The sequence below is a fragment of the Ranitomeya variabilis genome, chromosome 1 (assembly GCF_051348905.1).
Source record: "Ranitomeya variabilis isolate aRanVar5 chromosome 1, aRanVar5.hap1, whole genome shotgun sequence".
NCBI classification, from domain to species: Eukaryota; Metazoa; Chordata; class Amphibia; order Anura; family Dendrobatidae; genus Ranitomeya; species Ranitomeya variabilis.
The window spans coordinates 3563310-3583931 of record NC_135232.1 but is presented as its reverse complement, the minus strand read 5'-3'; the positions used below and the strand labels follow the sequence as shown (position 1 = coordinate 3583931).

At 45.0% G+C, this 20622-nt stretch overlaps 1 protein-coding gene across 2 annotated transcripts in view; it reads left to right on the top strand.

The window, feature by feature from the left end:
- Positions 1–20622, top strand: part of TMEM8B (transmembrane protein 8B) — a 241517-nt gene that overhangs the window by 94361 nt on the left and 126534 nt on the right. For both annotated transcript variants that reach the window (XM_077281255.1, XM_077281256.1), the window contains exon 2: positions 12950–13139. In XM_077281255.1, coding sequence (XP_077137370.1) covers positions 12950–13139 — 190 coding nt within the window. The remainder of the gene's footprint in view (positions 1–12949; positions 13140–20622) is intronic.

Sequence of the window (20622 nt, the reverse complement as noted above, 5' to 3'; positions counted from 1 at the left end):
CCCATCATCACTATAAGGGTCTGCTGGGGGTCATCCCTGTATATTATAGGGGGTAATATTCTCTGTATAATAACATCACACAGGACTACTCCTCCATCATCACTATAGGGGTCTGCTGGGGGTCATCCCTGTATATTATAGGGGTAATATCCTCTGTATAATAACATCACACAGGACTACTCCTCCATCATCACTATAGAGGTCTGCTGGGGGTCATCCCTGTATATTATAGGGGTAATATCCTCTGTATAATAACATCACACAGGACTACTCCTCCCATCATCACTATAGGGATCTGCTGGGGGTCATCCCTGTATATTATAGGGGTAATATCCTCTGTATAATAACATCACACAGGACTACTCCTCCATCATCACTATAGGGGTCTGCTGGGGGTCATCCCTGTATATTATAGGGGGTAATATCCTCTGTATAATAACATCACACAGGACTACTCCTCCATCATCACTATAGGGGTCTGCTGGGGGTCATCCCTGTATATTATAGGGGGTAATATCCTCTGTATAATAACATCACACAGGACTACTCCTCCCATCATCACTATAGAGGTCTGCTGGGGGTCATCCCTGTGTATTATAGGGGGTAATATCCTCTGTATAATAACATCACACAGGACTACTCCTCCATCATCACTATAGGGGTCTGCTGGGGGTCATCCCTGTATATTATAGGGGTAATATCCTCTGTATAATAACATCACACAGGACTACTCCTCCATCATCACTATAGAGGTCTGCTGGGGGTCATCCCTGTATATTATAGGGGTAATATCCTCTGTATAATAACAACACACAGGACTACTCCTCCCATCATCACTATAGGGGTCTGCTGGGGGTCATCCCTGTATATTATAGGGGTAATATCCTCTGTATAATAACATCACACAGGACTACTCCTCCATCATCACTATAGGGGTCTGCTGGGGGTCATCCCTGTATATTATAGGGGTAATATCCTCTGTATAATAACATCACACAGGACTACTCCTCCCATCATCACTATAGGGGTCTGCTGGGGGTCATCCCTGTATATTATAGGGGGTAATATCCTCTGTATAATAACATCACACAGGACTACTCCTCCATCATCACTATAGAGGTCTGCTGGGGGTCATCCCTGTATATTATAGGGGTAATATCCTCTGTATAATAACATCACACAGGACTACTCCTCCATCATCACTATAGGGGTCTGCTGGGGGTCATCCCTGTATATTATAGGGGTAATATCCTCTGTATAATAACATCACACAGGACTACTCCTCCATCATCACTATAGGGGTCTGCTGGGGGTCATCCCTGTATATTATAGGGGTAATATCCTCTGTATAATAACATCACACAGGACTACTCCTCCCATCATCACTATAGGGGTCTGCTGGGGGTCATCCCTGTATATTATAGGGGTAATATCCTCTGTATAATAACATCACACAGGACTACTCCTCCATCATGACTATAGAGGTCTGCTGGGGGTCATCCCTGTATATTATAGGGGTAATATCCTCTGTATAATAACATCACACAGGACTACTCCTCCATCATGACTATAGAGGTCTGCTGGGGGTCATCCCTGTATATTATAGGGGTAATATCCTCTGTATAATAACATCACACAGGACTACTCCTCCATCATGACTATAGAGGTCTGCTGGGAGTCATCCCTGTATATTATAGGGGTAATATCCTCTGTATAATAACATCACACAGGACTACTCCTCCATCATCACTATAGGGGTCTGCTGGGGGTCATCCCTGTATATTATAGGGGGGTAATATCCTCTGTATAATAACATCACACAGGACTACTCCTCCATCATCACTATAGAGGTCTGCTGGGGGTCATCCCTGTATATTATAGGGGGTAATATCCTCTGTATAATAACATCACACAGGACTACTCCTCCATCATCACTATAGGGGTCTGCTGGGGGTCATCTCTGTATATTATAGGGGGTAATATCCTCTGTATAATAACATCACACAGGACTACTCCTCAATCATCACTATAGGGGTCTGCTGGGGGTCATCCCTGTATATTATAGGGGTAATATCCTCTGTATAATAACATCACACAGGACTACTCCTCCATCATCACTATAGGGGTCTGCTGGGGGTCATCCCTGTATATTATAGGGGTAATATCCTCTGTATAATAACATCACACAGGACTACTCCTCCATCATCACTATAGGGGTCTGCTGGGGGTCATCCCTGTATATTATAGGGGTAATATCCTCTGTATAATAACATCACACAGGACTACTCCTCCATCATCACTATAGGGGTCTGCTGGGGGTCATCCCTGTATATTATAGGGGGGTAATATCCTCTGTATAATAACATCACACAGGACTACTCCTCCCATCATCACTATAGGGGTCTGCTGGGGGTCATCCCTGTATATTATAGGGGTAATATCCTCTGTATAATAACATCACACAGGACTACTCCTCCCATCATCACTATAGAGGTCTGCTGGGGGTCATCCCTGTATATTATAGGGGTAATATCCTCTGTATAATAACATCACACAGGACTACTCCTCCCATCATCACTATAGAGGTCTGCTGGGGGTCATCCCTGTATATTATAGGGGGTAATATCCTCTGTATAATAACATCACACAGGACTACTCCTCCCATCATCACTATAGGGGTCTGCTGGGGGTCATCCCTGTATATTATAGGGGTAATATCCTCTGTATAATAACATCACACAGGACTACTCCTCCCATCATCACTATAGAGGTCTGCTGGGGGTCATCCCTGTATATTATAGGGGTAATATCCTCTGTATAATAACATCACACAGGACTACTCCTCCCATCATCACTATAGGGGTCTGCTGGGGGTCATCCCTGTATATTATAGGGGGTAATATCCTCTGTATAATAACATCACACAGGACTACTCCTCCATCATCACTATAGGGGTCTGCTGGGGGTCATCCCTGTATATTATAGGGGTAATATCCTCTGTATAATAACATTACACAGGACTACTCCTCCCATCATCACTATAGGGGGTCTGCTGGGGGTCATCTCTGTATTTTATAGGGGTAATATCCTCTGTATAATAACATCACACAGGACTACTCCTCCCATCATCACTATAGGGGTCTGCTGGGGGTCATCCCTGTATATTATAGGGGGTAATATCCTCTGTATAATAACATCACACAGGACTACTCCTCCATCATCACTATAGGGGTCTGCTGGGGGTCATCCCTGTATATTATAGGGGTAATATCCTCTGTATAATAATATCACACAGGACTACTCCTCCATCATCACTATAGGGGTCTGCTGGGGGTCATCCCTGTATATTATAGGGGTAATATCCTCTGTATAATAACATCACACAGGACTACTCCTCCATCATCACTATAGGGGTCTGCTGGGGGTCATCCCTGTATATTATAGGGGGGTAATATCCTCTGTATAATAACATCACACAGGACTACTCCTCCCATCATCACTATAGAGGTCTGCTGGGGGTCATCCCTGTATATTATAGGGGTAATATCCTCTGTATAATAACATCACACAGGACTACTCCTCCCATCATCACTATAGGGGTCTGCTGGGGGTCATCCCTGTATATTATAGGGGTAATATCCTCTGTATAATAACATCACACAAGACTACTCCCCCATCATCACTATAGGGGTCTGCTGGGGGTCATCCCTGTATATTATAGGGGGTAATATCCTCTGTATAATAACATCACACAGGACTACTCCTCCAGCATCACTTTAGGGGTCTGCTGGGGGTCATCCTGTATATTATAGGGGTAATATCCTCTGTATAATAACATCACACAGGACTACTCCCCCATCATCACTATAGGGGTCTGCTGGGGGTCATCCCTGTATATTATAGGGGTAATATCCTCTGTATAATAACATCACACAGGACTACTCCTCCCATCATCACTATAGGGGTCTGCTGGGGGTCATCCCTGTATATTATAGGGGTAATATCCTCTGTATAATAACATCACACAGGACTACTCCTCCATCATCACTATAGGGGTCTGCTGGGGGTCATCCCTGTATATTATAGGGGGTAATATCCTCTGTATAATAACATCACACAGGACTACTCCTCCATCATCACTATAGGGGTCTGCTGGGGGTCATCCCTGTATATTATAGGGGGTAATATCCTCTGTATAATAACATCACACAGGACTACGCCTCCATCATCACTATAGGGGTCTGCTGGGGGTCATCCCTGTATATTATAGGGGTAATATCCTCTGTATAATAACATCACACAGGACTACTCCTCCATCATCACTATAGGGGTCTGCTGGGGGTCATCCCTGTATATTATAGGGGGTAATATCCTCTGTATAATAACATCACACAGGACTACTCCTCCCATCATCACTATAGGGGTCTGCTGGGGGTCATCCCTGTATATTATAGGGGGTAATATCCTATGTATAATAACATCACACAGGACTACTCCTCCCATCATCACTATAGGGGTCTGCTGGGGGTCATCCCTGTATATTATAGGGGGGTAATATCCTCTGTATAATAACATCACACAGGACTACTCCTCCCATCATCACTATAGGGGTCTGCTGGGGGTCATCCCTGTATATTATAGGGGGGTAATATCCTCTGTATAATAACATCACACAGGACTACTCCTCCATCATCACTATAGAGGTCTGCTGGGGGTCATCCCTGTATATTATAGGGGGGTAATATCCTCTGTATAATAACATCACACAGGACTACTCCTCCCATCATCACTATAGGGGTCTGCTGGGAGTCATCCCTGTATATTATAGGGGGGTAATATCCTCTGTATAATAACATCACACAGGACTACTCCTCCATCATCACTATAGGGGTCTGCTGGGGGTCATCCCTGTATATTATAGGGGGGTAATATCCTCTGTATAATAACATCACACAGGACTACTCCTCCATCATCACTATAGGGGTCTGCTGGGGGTCATCCCTGTATATTATAGGGGTAATATCCTCTGTATAATAACATCACACAGGACTACTCCTCCATCATCACTATAGGGGTCTGCTGGGGGTCATCCCTGTATATTATAGGGGTAATATCCTCTGTATAATAACATCACACAGGACTACTCCTCCATCATCACTATAGGGGTCTGCTGGGGGTCATCCCTGTATATTATAGGGGTAATATCCTCTGTATAATAACATTACACAGGACTACTCCTCCCATCATCACTATAGGGGGTCTGCTGGGGGTCATCCCTGTATATTATAGGGGGGTAATATCCTCTGTATAATAACATCACACAGGACTACTCCTCCCATCATCACTATAGGGGTCTGCTGGGGGTCATCCCTGTATATTATAGGGGGGTAATATCCTCTGTATAATAACATCACACAGGACTACTCCTCCATCATCACTATAGAGGTCTGCTGGGGGTCATCCCTGTATATTATAGGGGTAATATCCTCTGTATAATAACATCACACAGGACTACTCCTCCCATCATCACTATAGGGGTCTGCTGGGGGTCATCCCTGTATATTATAGGGGGTAATATCCTCTGTATAATAACAGCACACAGGACTACTCCTCCATCATCACTATAGGGGTCTGCTGGGGGTCATCCCTGTATATTATAGGGGGGTAATATCCTCTGTATAATAACATCACACAGGACTACTCCTCCATCATCACTATAGGGGTCTGCTGGGGGTCATCCCTGTATATTATAGGGGTAATATCCTCTGTATAATAACATCACACAGGACTACTCCTCCATCATCACTATAGGGGTCTGCTGGGGGTCATCCCTGTATATTATAGGGGTAATATCCTCTGTATAATAACATCACACAGGACTACTCCTCCCATCATCACTATAGGGGTCTGCTGGGAGTCATCCCTGTATATTATAGGGGTAATATCCTCTGTATAATAACATCACACAGGACTACTCCTCCCATCATCACTATAGGGGTCTGCTGGGGGTCATCCCTGTATATTATAGGGGGGTAATATCCTCTGTATAATAACATCACACAGGACTACTCCTCCATCATCACTATAGAGGTCTGCTGGGGGTCATCCCTGTATATTATAGGGGGGTAATATCCTCTGTATAATAACATCACACAGGACTACTCCTCCCATCATCACTATAGGGGTCTGCTGGGGGTCATCCCTGTATATTATAGGAGTAATATCCTCTGTATAATAACATCACACAGGACTACTCCTCCATCATCACTATAGGGGTCTGCTGGGGGTCATCCCTGTATATTATAGGGGTAATATCCTCTGTATAATAACATCACACAGGACTACTCCTCCCATCATCACTATAGGGGTCTGCTGGGGGTCATCCCTGTATATTATAGGGGGGTAATATCCTCTGTATAATAACATCACACAGGACTACTCCTCCCATCATCACTATAGGGGTCTGCTGGGGGTCATCCCTGTATATTATAGGGGGGTAATATCCTCTGTATAATAACATCACACAGGACTACTCCTCCATCATCACTATAGGGGTCTGCTGGGGGTCATCCCTGTATATTATAGGGGTAATATCCTCTGTATAATAACATCACACAGGACTACTCCTCCATCATCACTATAGGGGTCTGCTGGGGGTCATCCCTGTATATTATAGGGGGTAATATTCTCTGTATAATAACATCACACAGGACTACTCCTCCATCATCACTATAGGGGTCTGCTGGGGGTCATCCCTGTATATTATAGGGGGGTAATATCCTCTGTATAATAACATCACACAGGACTACTCCTCCATCATCACTATAGGGGTCTGCTGGGGGTCATCCCTGTATATTATAGGGGTAATATCCTCTGCATAATAACATCACACAGGACTACTCCTCCCATCATCACTATAGGGGTCTGCTGGGGGTCATCCCTGTATATTATAGGGGGGTAATATCCTCTGTATAATAACATCACACAGGACTACTCCTCCATCATCACTATAGGGGTCTGCTGGGGGTCATCCCTGTATATTATAGGGGTAATATCCTCTGTATAATAACATCACACAGGACTACTCCCCCCATCATCACTATAGGGGTCTGCTGGGGGTCATCCCTGTATATTATAGGGGTAATATCCTCTGTATAATAACATCACACAGGACTACTCCTCCATCATCACTATAGGGGTCTGCTGGGGGTCATCCCTGTATATTATAGGGGGTAATATCCTCTGTATAATAACATCACACAGGACTACTCCTCCATCATCACTATAGGGGTCTGCTGGGGGTCATCCCTGTATATTATAGGGGTAATATCCTCTGTATAATAACATCACACAGGACTACTCCTCCATCATCACTATAAGGGTCTGCTGGGGGTCATCCCTGTATATTATAGGGGTAATATCCTCTGTATAATAACATCACACAGGACTACTCCTCCCATCATCACTATAGGGGTCTGCTGGGGGTCATCCCTGTATATTATAGGGGGGTAATATCCTCTGTATAATAACATCACACAGGACTACTCCCCCCATCATCACTATAGGGGTCTGCTGGGGGTCATCCCTGTATATTATAGGGGGGTAATATCCTCTGTATAATAACATCACACAGGACTACTCCTCCCATCATCACTATAGGGGTCTGCTGGGAGTCATCCCTGTATATTATAGGGGTAATATCCTCTGTATAATAACATCACACAGGACTACTCCTCCATCATCACTATAGGGGTCTGCTGGGGGTCATCCCTGTATATTATAGGGGTAATATCCTCTGTATAATAACATCACACAGGACTACTCTCCCATCATCACTATAGGGGTCTGCTGGGGGTCATCCCTGTATATTATAGGGGTAATATCCTCTGTATAATAACATCACACAGGACTACTCCTCCATCATCACTATAGGGGTCTGCTGGGGGTCATCCCTGTATATTATAGGGGTAATATCCTCTGTATAATAACATCACACAGGACTACTCCTCCATCATCACTATAGGGGTCTGCTGGGGGTCATCCCTGTATATTATAGGGGTAATATCCTCTGTATAATAACATCACACAGGACTACTCCTCCCATCATCACTATAGGGGTCTGCTGGGGGTCATCCCTGTATATTATAGGGGGTAATATCCTCTGTTTAATAACATCACACAGGACTACTCCTCCATCATCACTATAGGGGTCTGCTGGGGGTCATCCCTGTATATTATAGGGGGTAATATCCTCTGTATAATAACATCACACAGGACTACTCCTCCCATCATCACTATAGGGGTCTGCTGGGGGTCATCCCTGTATATTATAGGGGTAATATTCTCTGTATAATAACATCACACAGGACTACTCCTCCCATCATCACTATAGAGGTCTGCTGGGGGTCATCCCTGTATATTATAGGGGGTAATATCCTCTGTATAATAACATCACACAGGACTACTCCTCCATCATCACTATAGGGGTCTGCTGGGGGTCATCCCTGTATATTATAGGGGTAATATCCTCTGTATAATAACATCACACAGGACTACTCCTCCCATCATCACTATAGAGGTCTGCTGGGGGTCATCCCTGTATATTATAGGGGGTTAATATCCTCTGTATAATAACATCACACAGGACTACTCCTCCCATCATCACTATAGGGGGTCTGCTGGGGGTCATCCCTGTATATTATAGGGGGGTAATATCCTCTGTATAATAACATCACACAGGACTACTCCTCCATCATCACTATAGGGGTCTGCTGGGGGTCATCCCTGTATATTATAGGGGTAATATCCTCTGTATAATAACATCACACAGGACTACTCCTCCCATCATCACTATAGGGGTCTGCTGGGGGTCATCCCTGTATATTATAGGGGTAATATCCTCTGTATAATAACATCACACAGGACTACTCCTCCATCATCACTATAGGGGTCTGCTGGGGGTCATCCCTGTATATTATAGGGGTAATATCCTCTGTATAATAACATCACACAGGACTACTCCTCCATCATCACTATAGGGGTCTGCTGGGGGTCATCCCTGTATATTATAGGGGTAATATCCTCTGTATAATAACATCACACAGGACTACTCCTCCATCATCACTATAGGGGTCTGCTGGGGGTCATCCCTGTATATTATAGGGGTAATATCCTCTGTATAATAACATCACACAGGACTACTCCTCCATCATCACTATAAGGGTCTGCTGGGGGTCATCCCTGTATATTATAGGGGGTAATATCCTCTGTATAATAACATCACACAGGACTACTCCTCCATCATCACTATAGGGGTCTGCTGGGGGTCATCCCTGTATATTATAGGGGTAATATCCTCTGTATAATAACATCACACAGGACTACTCCCCCATCATCACTATAGAGGTCTGCTGGGGGTCATCCCTGTATATTATAGGGGTAATATCCTCTGTATAATAACAGCACACAGGACTACTCCTCCATCATCACTATAGGGGTCTGCTGGGGGTCATCCCTGTATATTATAGGGGTAATATCCTCTGTTTAATAACATCACACAGGACTACTCCTCCATCATCACTATAGGGGTCTGCTGGGGGTCATCCCTGTATATTATAGGGGGGTAATATCCTCTGTATAATAACATCACACAGGACTACTCCTCCATCATCACTATAGGGGTCTGCTGGGGGTCATCCCTGTATATTATAGGGGTAATATCCTCTGTATAATAACATCACACAGGACTACTCCTCCCATCATCACTATAGGGGTCTGCTGGGGGTCATCCTTGTATATTATAGGGGTAATATCCTCTGTATAATAACATCACACAGGACTACTCCTCCATCATCACTATAGGGGTCTGCTGGGGGTCATCCCTGTATATTATAGGGGTAATATCCTCTGTATAATAACATCACACAGGACTACTCCTCCATCATCACTATAGGGGTCTGCTGGGGGTCATCCCTGTATATTATAGGGGTAATATCCTCTGTATAATAACATCACACAGGACTACTCCTCCCATCATCACTATAGAGGTCTGCTGGGGGTCATCCCTGTATATTATAGGGGGTAATATCCTCTGTATAATAACATCACACAGGACTACTCCTCCATCATCACTATAGGGGTCTGCTGGGGGTCATCCCTGTATATTATAGGGGTAATATCCTCTGTATAATAACATCACACAGGACTACTCCTCCATCATCACTATAGGGGTCTGCTGGGGGTCATCCCTGTATATTATAGGGGTAATATCCTCTGTATAATAACATCACACAGGACTACTCCTCCCATCATCACTATAGGGGTCTGCTGGGGGTCATCCCTGTATATTATAGGGGGTAATATCCTCTGTATAATAACATCACACAGGACTACTCCTCCATCATCACTATAGGGGTCTGCTGGGGGTCATCCCTGTATATTATAGGGGTAATATCCTCTGTATAATAACATCACACAGGACTACTCCTCCCATCATCACTATAGAGGTCTGCTGGGGGTCATCCCTGTATATTATAGGGGGTAATATCCTCTGTATAATAACATCACACAGGACTACTCCTCCATCATCACTATAGGGGTCTGCTGGGGGTCATCCCTGTATATTATAGGGGTAATATCCTCTGTATAATATCACACAGGACTACTCCTCCATCATCACTATAGGGGTCTGCTGGGGGTCATCCCTGTATATTATAGGGGTAATATCCTCTGTATAATAACATCACACAGGACTACTCCTCCCATCATCACTATAGGGGTCTGCTGGGGGTCATCCCTGTATATTATAGGGGTAATATCCTCTGTATAATAACATCACACAGGACTACTCCTCCATCATCACTATAGGGGGTCTGCTGGGGGTCATCCCTGTATATTATAGGGGTAATATCCTCTGTATAATAACATCACACAGGACTACTCCTCCCATCATCACTATAGGGGTCTGCTGGGGGTCATCCCTGTATATTATAGGAGTAATATCCTCTGTATAATAACATCACACAGGACTACTCCTCCCATCATCACTATAGGGGTCTGCTGGGGGTCATCCCTGTATATTATAGGGGTAATATCCTCTGTATAATAACATCACACAGGACTACTCCCCCATCATCACTATAGGGGTCTGCTGGGGGTCATCCCTGTATATTATAGGGGGATAATATCCTCTGTATAATAACAGCACACAGGACTACTCCTCCATCATCACTATAGAGGTCTGCTGGGGGTCATCCCTGTATATTATAGGGGTAATATCCTCTGTATAATAACATCACACAGGACTACTCCTCCATCATCACTATAGGGGGTCTGCTGGGGGTCATCCCTGTATATTATAGGGGTAATATCCTCTGTATAATAACATCACACAGGACTACTCCTCCCATCATCACTATAGGGGTCTGCTGGGGGTCATCCCTGTATATTATAGGAGTAATATCCTCTGTATAATAACATCACACAGGACTACTCCTCCCATCATCACTATAGGGGTCTGCTGGGGGTCATCCCTGTATATTATAGGGGTAATATCCTCTGTATAATAACATCACACAGGACTACTCCCCCATCATCACTATAGGGGTCTGCTGGGGGTCATCCCTGTATATTATAGGGGGATAATATCCTCTGTATAATAACAGCACACAGGACTACTCCTCCATCATCACTATAGAGGTCTGCTGGGGGTCATCCCTGTATATTATAGGGGTAATATCCTCTGTATAATAACATCACACAGGACTACTCCTCCATCATCACTATAGGGGTCTGCTGGGGGTCATCCCTGTATATTATAGGGGGTAATATCCTCTGTATAATAACATCACACAGGACTACTCCTCCATCATCACTATAGGGGTCTGCTGGGGGTCATCCCTGTATATTATAGGGGTAATATCCTCTGTATAATAACATCACACAGGACTACTCCTCCATCATCACTATAGGGGTCTGCTGGGGGTCATCCCTGTATATTATAGGGGGTAATATCCTCTGTATAATAACATCACACAGGACTACTCCTCCATCATCACTATAGAGGTCTGCTGGGGGTCATCCCTGTATATTATAGGGGTAATATCCTCTGTATAATAACATCACACAGGACTACTCCTCCATCATCACTATAGGGGTCTGCTGGGGGTCATCCCTGTATATTATAGGGGTAATATCCTCTGTATAATAACATCACACAGGACTACTCCTCCATCATCACTATAGGGGTCTGCTGGGGGTCATCCCTGTATATTATAGGGGGTAATATCCTCTGTATAATAACATCACACAGGACTACTCCTCCATCATCACTATAGAGGTCTGCTGGGGGTCATCCCTGTATATTATAGGGGTAATATCCTCTGTATAATAACATCACACAGGACTACTCCTCCATCATCACTATAGGGGTCTGCTGGGGGTCATCCCTGTATATTATAGGGGTAATATCCTCTGTATAATAACATCACACAGGACTACTCCTCCATCATCACTATAGGGGTCTGCTGGGGGTCATCCCTGTATATTATAGGGAGTAATATCCTCTGTATAATAACATCACACAGGACTACTCCTCCATCATCACTATAGGGGTCTGCTGGGGGTCATCCCTGTATATTATAGGGGGTAATATCCTCTGTATAATAACATCACACAGGACTACTCCTCCCATCATCACTATAGGGGGTCTGCTGGGGGTCATCCCTGTATATTATAGGGGTAATATCCTCTGTATAATAACATCACACAGGACTACTCCTCCATCATCACTATAGGGGTCTGCTGGGGGTCATCCCTGTATATTATAGGGGTAATATCCTCTGTATAATAACATCACACAGGACTACTCCTCCATCATCACTATAGGGGTCTGCTGGGGGTCATCCCTGTATATTATAGGGGTATAATGTCCGTCTCTTTCCCTCCGCAGACGGCCTCTTTGTCACAGATTACTTTACTCGGACTCCTCGGAAGCTCAGTCCTTTCCGTTCCGTGGGCAGTGTTGAGCTTTTTCACTTCCACATCCCAGAAGACACAGTTATTGCCGTGTGGAACCTCATTACCTTCAAGGAGCAGGGAGGAACGTTTGGTGACCACTGTCCAGACCGCAGCGTGACGGTGTAAGTGGCCGGAGTGGACGAGGGGACGGTGTCAGGGAGAGGCAGCAGAGCCATGGCCTCCTCAGAGAGGCCCCAAACTCTGAAGGTTGTCAGCTCAGTCAGTTTTGCAGGGTTGTCGTTGTTGGAGATAAACTGCTCTGTGTCGGTGTCGCGTTCCCCGGCCGGCAATTACCAGTGGAAATGCTGAGGGTGAGATGGTGACAGGTGTGCGGACCCATATGGTCCTGCTGGAGGGAGGTGTGCGGACTCATGCGACAGTGCCAGAGAAGGCAAAATGCGTACAGGTAGGTCCATATATATTTGGACAGAGACAACATTTTTCTAATTTTGGTTATAGACATTACCACAATGAATTTTAAACAAAACAATTCAGATGCAGTTGAAGTTCAGACTTTCAGCTTTCATTTGAGGGTATCCACATTAAAATTGGATGAAGGGTTTAGGAGTTTCAGCTCATTAACATGTGCCACCCTGTTTTGAAAGGGACCAAAAGTAATCGGACAGATTAAATAATTGTAAATAAAATGTTCATTTCTAGTACTTGGTTGAAAATCCTTTGTTGGCAATGACTGCCTGAAGTCTTGAACTCATGGACATCACCAGACGCTGTGTTTCCTCCTTTTTGATGCTCTCCAGGCCTTCACTGCGGTGGTTTTCAGTTGCTGTTTGTGGCCTTTCTGTCTGAAGTTTAGACTTTAACAAGTGAAATGCTGCTCAATTGGGTTGAGATCAGGTGACTGACTTGGCCATTCAAGAATATTCCACTTCTTTGCTTTAATAAACTCCTGGGTTGCTTTGGCTTTGTTTTGGGTCATTGTCCATCTGTAGGATGAAACGACGACCAATCAGTTTGGCTGATTCCGACACGACCAGCGATCTCACAGCAGGGGCCTGATCGCTGGTACGTGTCACACATAGCGAGATCGCTATGGAGGTCGCTGTTGCGTCACAAAACTTGTGACTCAGCAGCGATCTCGCTAGCGATCTCGCTATGTGAGACGGGGCCTTAAGGATGGCTTGTTTCACCTGCATGGAGAGCTCCTTTACCGCATGTTTACTTCACAGCAAAACCTTCCAAATGCAAACACCACATCTCAAATCAACTCTAGGCCTTTTATCTGCTTAATTGAGAATGACATAACGAACGGATTGCCCACAACTGTCCATGAAATAGCCTTGGAGTCAATTGTCCAATTACTTTTGGTCCCTTTAAATACAGGGTGTCACATGGTAAGGAGCTGAAACTCCTAAACCCTTCATCCAATTTTAATGTGGATACCCTCAAATGAAAGCTGAAAGTCTGAACTTCAACTGCATCTGAATTGTTTTGTTTAAAATTCATTGTGGTAATGTCTATAACCAAAATTACAAAAATGTTGTCCAAATATATATGGACGTAACTGTATAATGGTTCCTGGGGATGTGTAAATGGACTAGTATGATGGTGCCCGGGAAGGACAGTGTTGTGAATTCCGTTCTTGGAATCCCTCCTGTGGCTGTGAATGGTACTTTGGTGATTTCTGCTCTTGGGCCCACTCTGGTGGCTTTGAGTGGAACGGCTGTTCCTTGATGGTGCTTTCTCAGCTGGAAGCACTCATTGCTTCTGCTGGTCTTCTATTTAACTGGGCCTTGCTAGTTAATTGATGCCAGTTGTCAATGTCTCAGGACTGGTTCAGATCTCTCTTGGATTTCTCAGATGGCCTGTCCATTCCAGCAGAAGCTAAGTTTTTGCTTATGATTTTTGTGTTCATTTGCATCTGAGGTTATTCCTCTGTGTTAGGTATTTGTCTTGTCCAACTTGCATTATGATATTTGTTTGCTAGCTGGAAGCTCTGGGGTGCAGAGTTGCCCCCTCCGCACCGTGAGTCGGTGTGGAGGTCTTTTTGCATACTCTGCGTGGACTTTGAGTTTTTTGTACTGACCGCACAGTTCCCTTTGCTATTCTTTGTCTATCTAGTCTAGTTGTGGCCTCCTTTGCTAAATTCTGTTTTCATTTTTACGTTTGTTACTTCCCTCTTAACTCACAGTCAATATATGTGGGGGGCTACCTTTCCTTTGGGGAATTTCTCTGAGGCAAGGTAGTTTTCTATTTTCTTCTTTAGGGGTAGTTAGCTCTTAGGCTGTGAAGAGGCGTCTAGGGAGAGTTAGGAACGCTCCACGGCTACTTCTAGTGTTGGTGTCAGGATTAGTGATTGCGGTCAGTAGAGCAACCACTTCCCCAGAGCTTGTCTCAGGTTTTGTTTTGACCACCAGGTCATCTCTGTGTGCACCTAACCACCAGGTCATTCCAGTGTGCACCTAACCACCAGGTCAGTTCGCTGTGCACCTAACCACCAGGTCATTACAGTGTGCACCTTATTACCAGGTCTTCTCAGTGTGGACCTTACCACCAGGTCATAACAGTACAGCTGGCCCACAAAGTGTTAATGCATCTCAAAAGTGGGAAAAAAGAAGTTCTGAGTCAATTTTTTTTTCTCTGCAGCTTGTTTTGTCTTTTTTTTCCCCTTAATCTCTGGGTGGTTCAAGACTCAGGTGCTGATATGGACGTTCAGAGTTTATGTTCTCGTGTGGATCAACTTGCTGCAAGGGTACAGAGTATTCAGGATTATGTTGTCCAGACTCCGGTATTAGAGCCTAGAATTCCTATTCCTGATTTATTTTCTGGGGATAGATCTAAATTTTTGAACTTCAAAAATAATTGCAGATTGTTTTTTGCTCGGAAACCCCGTTCCTCTGGTGACCCCATTCAGCAGGTTAAGATTATAATTTCTTTGCTGTGTGGCGACCCGCAAGACTGGGCGTTCTCTCTTGAGCCAGGGAATCCTGCATTGCTCAATGTAGATGCATTTTTTCAAGCGCTCGGCTTGCTGTATGATGAACCCAATTCTGTGGATCAGGCGGAAAAGACTTTGCTGGCTTTGTGTCAGGGTCAGGAAGCGGCAGAATTATATTGCCAGAAGTTCAGAAAGTGGTCTGTGCTTACACAATGGAATGAGTACGCCCTGGCAGCAATTTTTAGAAAGGGTCTTTCTGAAGCCCTTAAAGATGTTATGGTGGGGTTCCCCACGCCTGCTGGTTTGAACGAATCAATGTCTTTGGCCATTCAGATTGATCGGCCTCTGCGTGAGCGCAAAACTGTGCACCATATGGCGGTGTTCTCTGAGCGGAGTCCTGAGCCTATGCAATGCGATAGGACTTTGACTAGAGATGAACGGCAAAAACTAAGACTTCAGAATGGGCTGTGTTTTTACTGTGGTGACTCTACTCATGCTATTTCTGATTGTCCTAAGCGTACTAAGAGGTTCGCTAGGTCTGTCACCATTAGTACTGTACAGCCTAAATTTCTTTTGTCTATTACTCTGATTTGCTCATTGTCGTCCTTTTCTGTTATGGCATTTGTGGATTCTGGCGCTGCCCTGAACTTGATGGACTTGGAATTTGCCAGGCGCTGTGGTTTTTCCTTGGAGCCTTTGCAGAGCCCTATTCCCTTAAGGGGGATTAATGCTACACCATTGGCCAAGAATAAACCTCAGTACTGGACACAGCTGACCATGTACATGGCTCCAGCACATCAGGAAGATATTCGTTTTTTGGTGTTGCATAATTTGCATGATGTTGTTGTGCTGGGTTTTCCATGGTTACAGGTACATAATCCAGTTTTGGATTGGAAGTCAATGTCTGTGACTAGTTGGGGTTGCCAAGGGGGTACATGGTGATGTTCCTTTGATGTCAATTTCCTCCTCCCCATCTTCTGAAGTTCCTGAATTTTTGTCGGATTTTCAGGATGTCTTTGACGAGCCCAAATCCAGTTCTCTACCTCCTCATAGGGACTGTGATTGCACTATTGATTTGATTCCTGGTAGTAAGTTCCCTAAGGGCCGACTCTTCAATCTGTCTGTGCCAGAGCATGCCGCTATGCGGAGTTATGTAAAGTAGTCCTTGGAGAAGGGGCATATTGGCCCGTCTTCGTCACCATTGGGAGCGGGGTTCTTTTTTGTTGCCAAGAAGGATGGCTCCTTGAGGCCCTGTAAAGATTATCACCTTCTCAATAAGATCACGGTCAAATTTCAGTACCCTTTACCTTTGCTTTCTGATTTGTTTGCTCGGATTAAGGGGGCTAGTTGGTTTACCTAGATTGACCTTCGAGGGGCGTATAATCTTCGCATAAAACAGGGCGATGAATGGAAAACAGCATTTAATACGCCCGAAGGCCATTTTGAGTATCTAGTGATGCCTTTCGGACTTTCTAATGCTCCATCTGTGTTTCAGTCTTTTATGCACGATATCTTCCGCAAGTATCTGGATAAATTCATGATTGTATATTTGGATGATATTTTGGTCTTTTTGGATGATTGGGAGTCTCATGTGAAGCAGGTCAGGATGGTGTTTCAGGTCCTTCGTGCTAATGCGCTATTTGTGAAGGGGTCTAAATGCCTCTTTGGAGTTCAGAAGGTTTATTTTTTGGGCTTCATTTTTTCTCCTTCAGCTATGGAAATGGACCCTGTTAAAGTTCAGGCTATTTATGATTGGACTCAACCTACGTCTGTGAAGAGTCTGCAGAAATTTTTGGGCTTTGCTAATTTTTATCGCCGCTTCATTGCTAATTTTTCCAGTGTGGTTAAGCCTTTGACTGATTTGACGAAGAAAGGCGCTGATGTGATGAATTGGTCCCCTGCGGACGTTGACGCCTTTCAGGAGCTTAAATGTCGTTTTACTTCTGCCCCTGTGTTGCGTCAGCCAGATGTTTCTCTCCCCTTTCAGGTGGAGGTTGACGCTTCTGAGATTGGGGCAGGGGCCGTTTTGTCTCAGAGAGGTTCTGATGGTTCCTCGATGAAACCGTGTGCTTTCTTCTCCAGAAAATGTTTGCCTGCTGAGCGTAATTATGATGTCGGCAATCGGGAGTTGTTGGCTATGAAGTGGGCATTTGAGGAGTGGCGACATTGGCTTGAAGGAGCCAGGCTTTGCGTGGTGGTCTTGGCTGATCATAAAAATCTGATTTACCTCGAGTCTGCCAAGCGATTGAATCCTAGACAGGCTTGATGGTCTTTGTTTTTCTCCCGTTTTGATTTTGTGGTCTCGTACCTCCCGGGATCTAAGAATGTGAAGGCTGATGCCCTTTCTAGGAGTTTTGTGCCTGATTCTCCGGGAGTCCTTGAGCCGGCTGGTATTCTCAAGGAGGGGGTGATTCTTTCTGCCATCTCCCCTGATTTGCGGCGGGTGCTTCAGGAGTTCCAAGCTGATAAACCTGACCGTTGTCCAGTGGGCAGACTGTTCGTTCCTGATAGATGGACTAGTAAGGTAATTTCTGAGGTTCATTGTTCAGTGTTGGCTGGTCATCCTGGGATTTTTGGTACCAGAGATTTGGTTGCTAGGTCCTTTTGGTGGCCTTCCTTGTCGCAGGATGTGTGTTCTTTTGTGCAGTCCTGTGTGATATGTGCTCGGGCCAAGCCTTGCTGTTCTCGTGCCAGTGGGTTGCTTTTGCTCTTGCCTATCCCGGAGAGGCCTTGGACGCATATTTCCATGGATTTTATTTCTGATCTTCCTGTTTCTCAGAAGATGTCTGTCATCTGGGTGGTTTGTGACCGGTTTTCTAAGATGGTCCATTTGGTACCCTTGCCAAGTTGCCTTCCTCCTCTGATTTGGTTCCATTATTTTTTCAGCATGTGGTTCGTTTACATGGCATTCCGGAGAACATTGTGTCCGACAGAGGTTCCCAGTTTGTTTCTAGGTTTTGGTGGTCCTTTTGTGCTAGGATGGGCATTGACTTGTCTTTTTCTTCAGCGTTCCATCCTCAGACAAATGGCCAAACTGAACGAACCAATCAGACCTTAGAAACCTATTTGAGGTGCTTTGTTTCTGCTGATCAGGATGATTGGGTGACCTTCTTGCCGTTGGCCGAGTTCGCCCTTAATAATCGGGCTAGTTCGGCTACGTTGGTTTCGCCTTTTTTTTGTAACTTTGTTTTTCATCCTCGTTTCTCTTCAGGGCAGGTTGAGCCCTCTGACTGTCCTGGTGTGGATTCTGTTGTGGACAGGTTGCAACAAATTTGGACTCATGTGGTGGACAATTTAACGCTGTCTCAGGAAAAGGCTCAGCGTTTTGCTAACCGCTGTCGCTGTGTTGGTCCCTGGCTTCGTGTTGGGGATTTGGTCTGGTTGTCTTCTCGTCATGTTCCTATGAAGGTTTCTTCTCCTAAGTTCAAGCCTCGTTTTATTGGTCCTTATAAGATTTCTGAAATTATCAATCCTGTGTCCTTTCGTTTAACCCTTCCAGCTTCTTTCTCCATCCATAATGTGTTCCATAGATCTTTGTTGCGGAGATATGTGGAGCCCATGCTCCCCTCCGTTGATCCTCCTGCTCCGGTGTTGGTTGAGGGCGAGTTGGAGTATGTGGTGGAGAAGATTTTGGATTCTCGTATTTCGAGGCGGAAGCTTCAGTACTTGGTTAAGTGGAAGGGTTATGGCCAGAAGGATAATTCTTGGGTTGTTGCCTCCGATGTCCATGCTGCCGATTTGGTTCGTGCCTTTCACTTGGCTCGTCCTGATCGGCCTGGGGGCTCTGGTGAGGGTTCGGTGACCCCTCCTCAAGGGGGGGGTACTTTTGTGAATTCCGTTCTTGGAATCCCTCCTGTGGCTGTGAATGGTACTTTGATGATTTCTGCTCTTGGGGCCCCTCTGGTGGCTTTGAGTGGAACGGCTGTTCCTTGATGGTGCTTTCTCAGCTGGAAGCACTCATTGCTTCTGCTGGTCTTCTATTTAACTGGGCCTTGCTAGTTAGTTGATGCCAGCTGTCAATGTCTCAGGACTGGTTCAGATCTCTCTTGGATTTCTCAGATGGCCTGTCCATTCCAGCAGAAGCTAAGTTTTTGCTTATGATTTTTGTGTTCATTTGCATCTGAGGTTATTCCTCTGTGTTAGGTATTTTTCTTGTCCAACTTGCATTATGATATTTGTTTGCTAGCTGGAAGCTCTGGGGTGCAGAGTTGCCCCCTCCGCACCGTGAGTCGGTGTGGAGGTCTTTTTGCATACTCTGCGTGGACTTTGAGTTTTTTGTACTGACCGCACAGTTCCCTTTGCTATTCTTTGTCTATCTAGTCTAGTTGTGGCCTCCTTTGCTAAATTCTGTTTTCATTCCTACGTTTGTTACTTCCCTCTTAACTCACAGTCAATATATGTGGGGGGCTACCTTTCCTTTGGGGAATTTCTCTGAGGCAAGGTAGTTTTCTATTTTCTTCTTTAGGGGTAGTTAGCTCTTAGGCTGTGAAGAGGCGTCTAGGGAGAGTTAGGAACGCTCCACGGCTACTTCTAGTGTTGGTGTCAGGATTAGGGATTGCGGTCAGTAGAGCAACCACTTCCCCAGAGCTTGTCTCAGGTTTTGTTTTGACCACCAGGTCATCTCTGTGTGCACCTAACCACCAAGTCATTCCAGTGTGCACCTAACCACCAGGTCAGTTCGCTGTGCACCTAACCACCAGGTCATTACA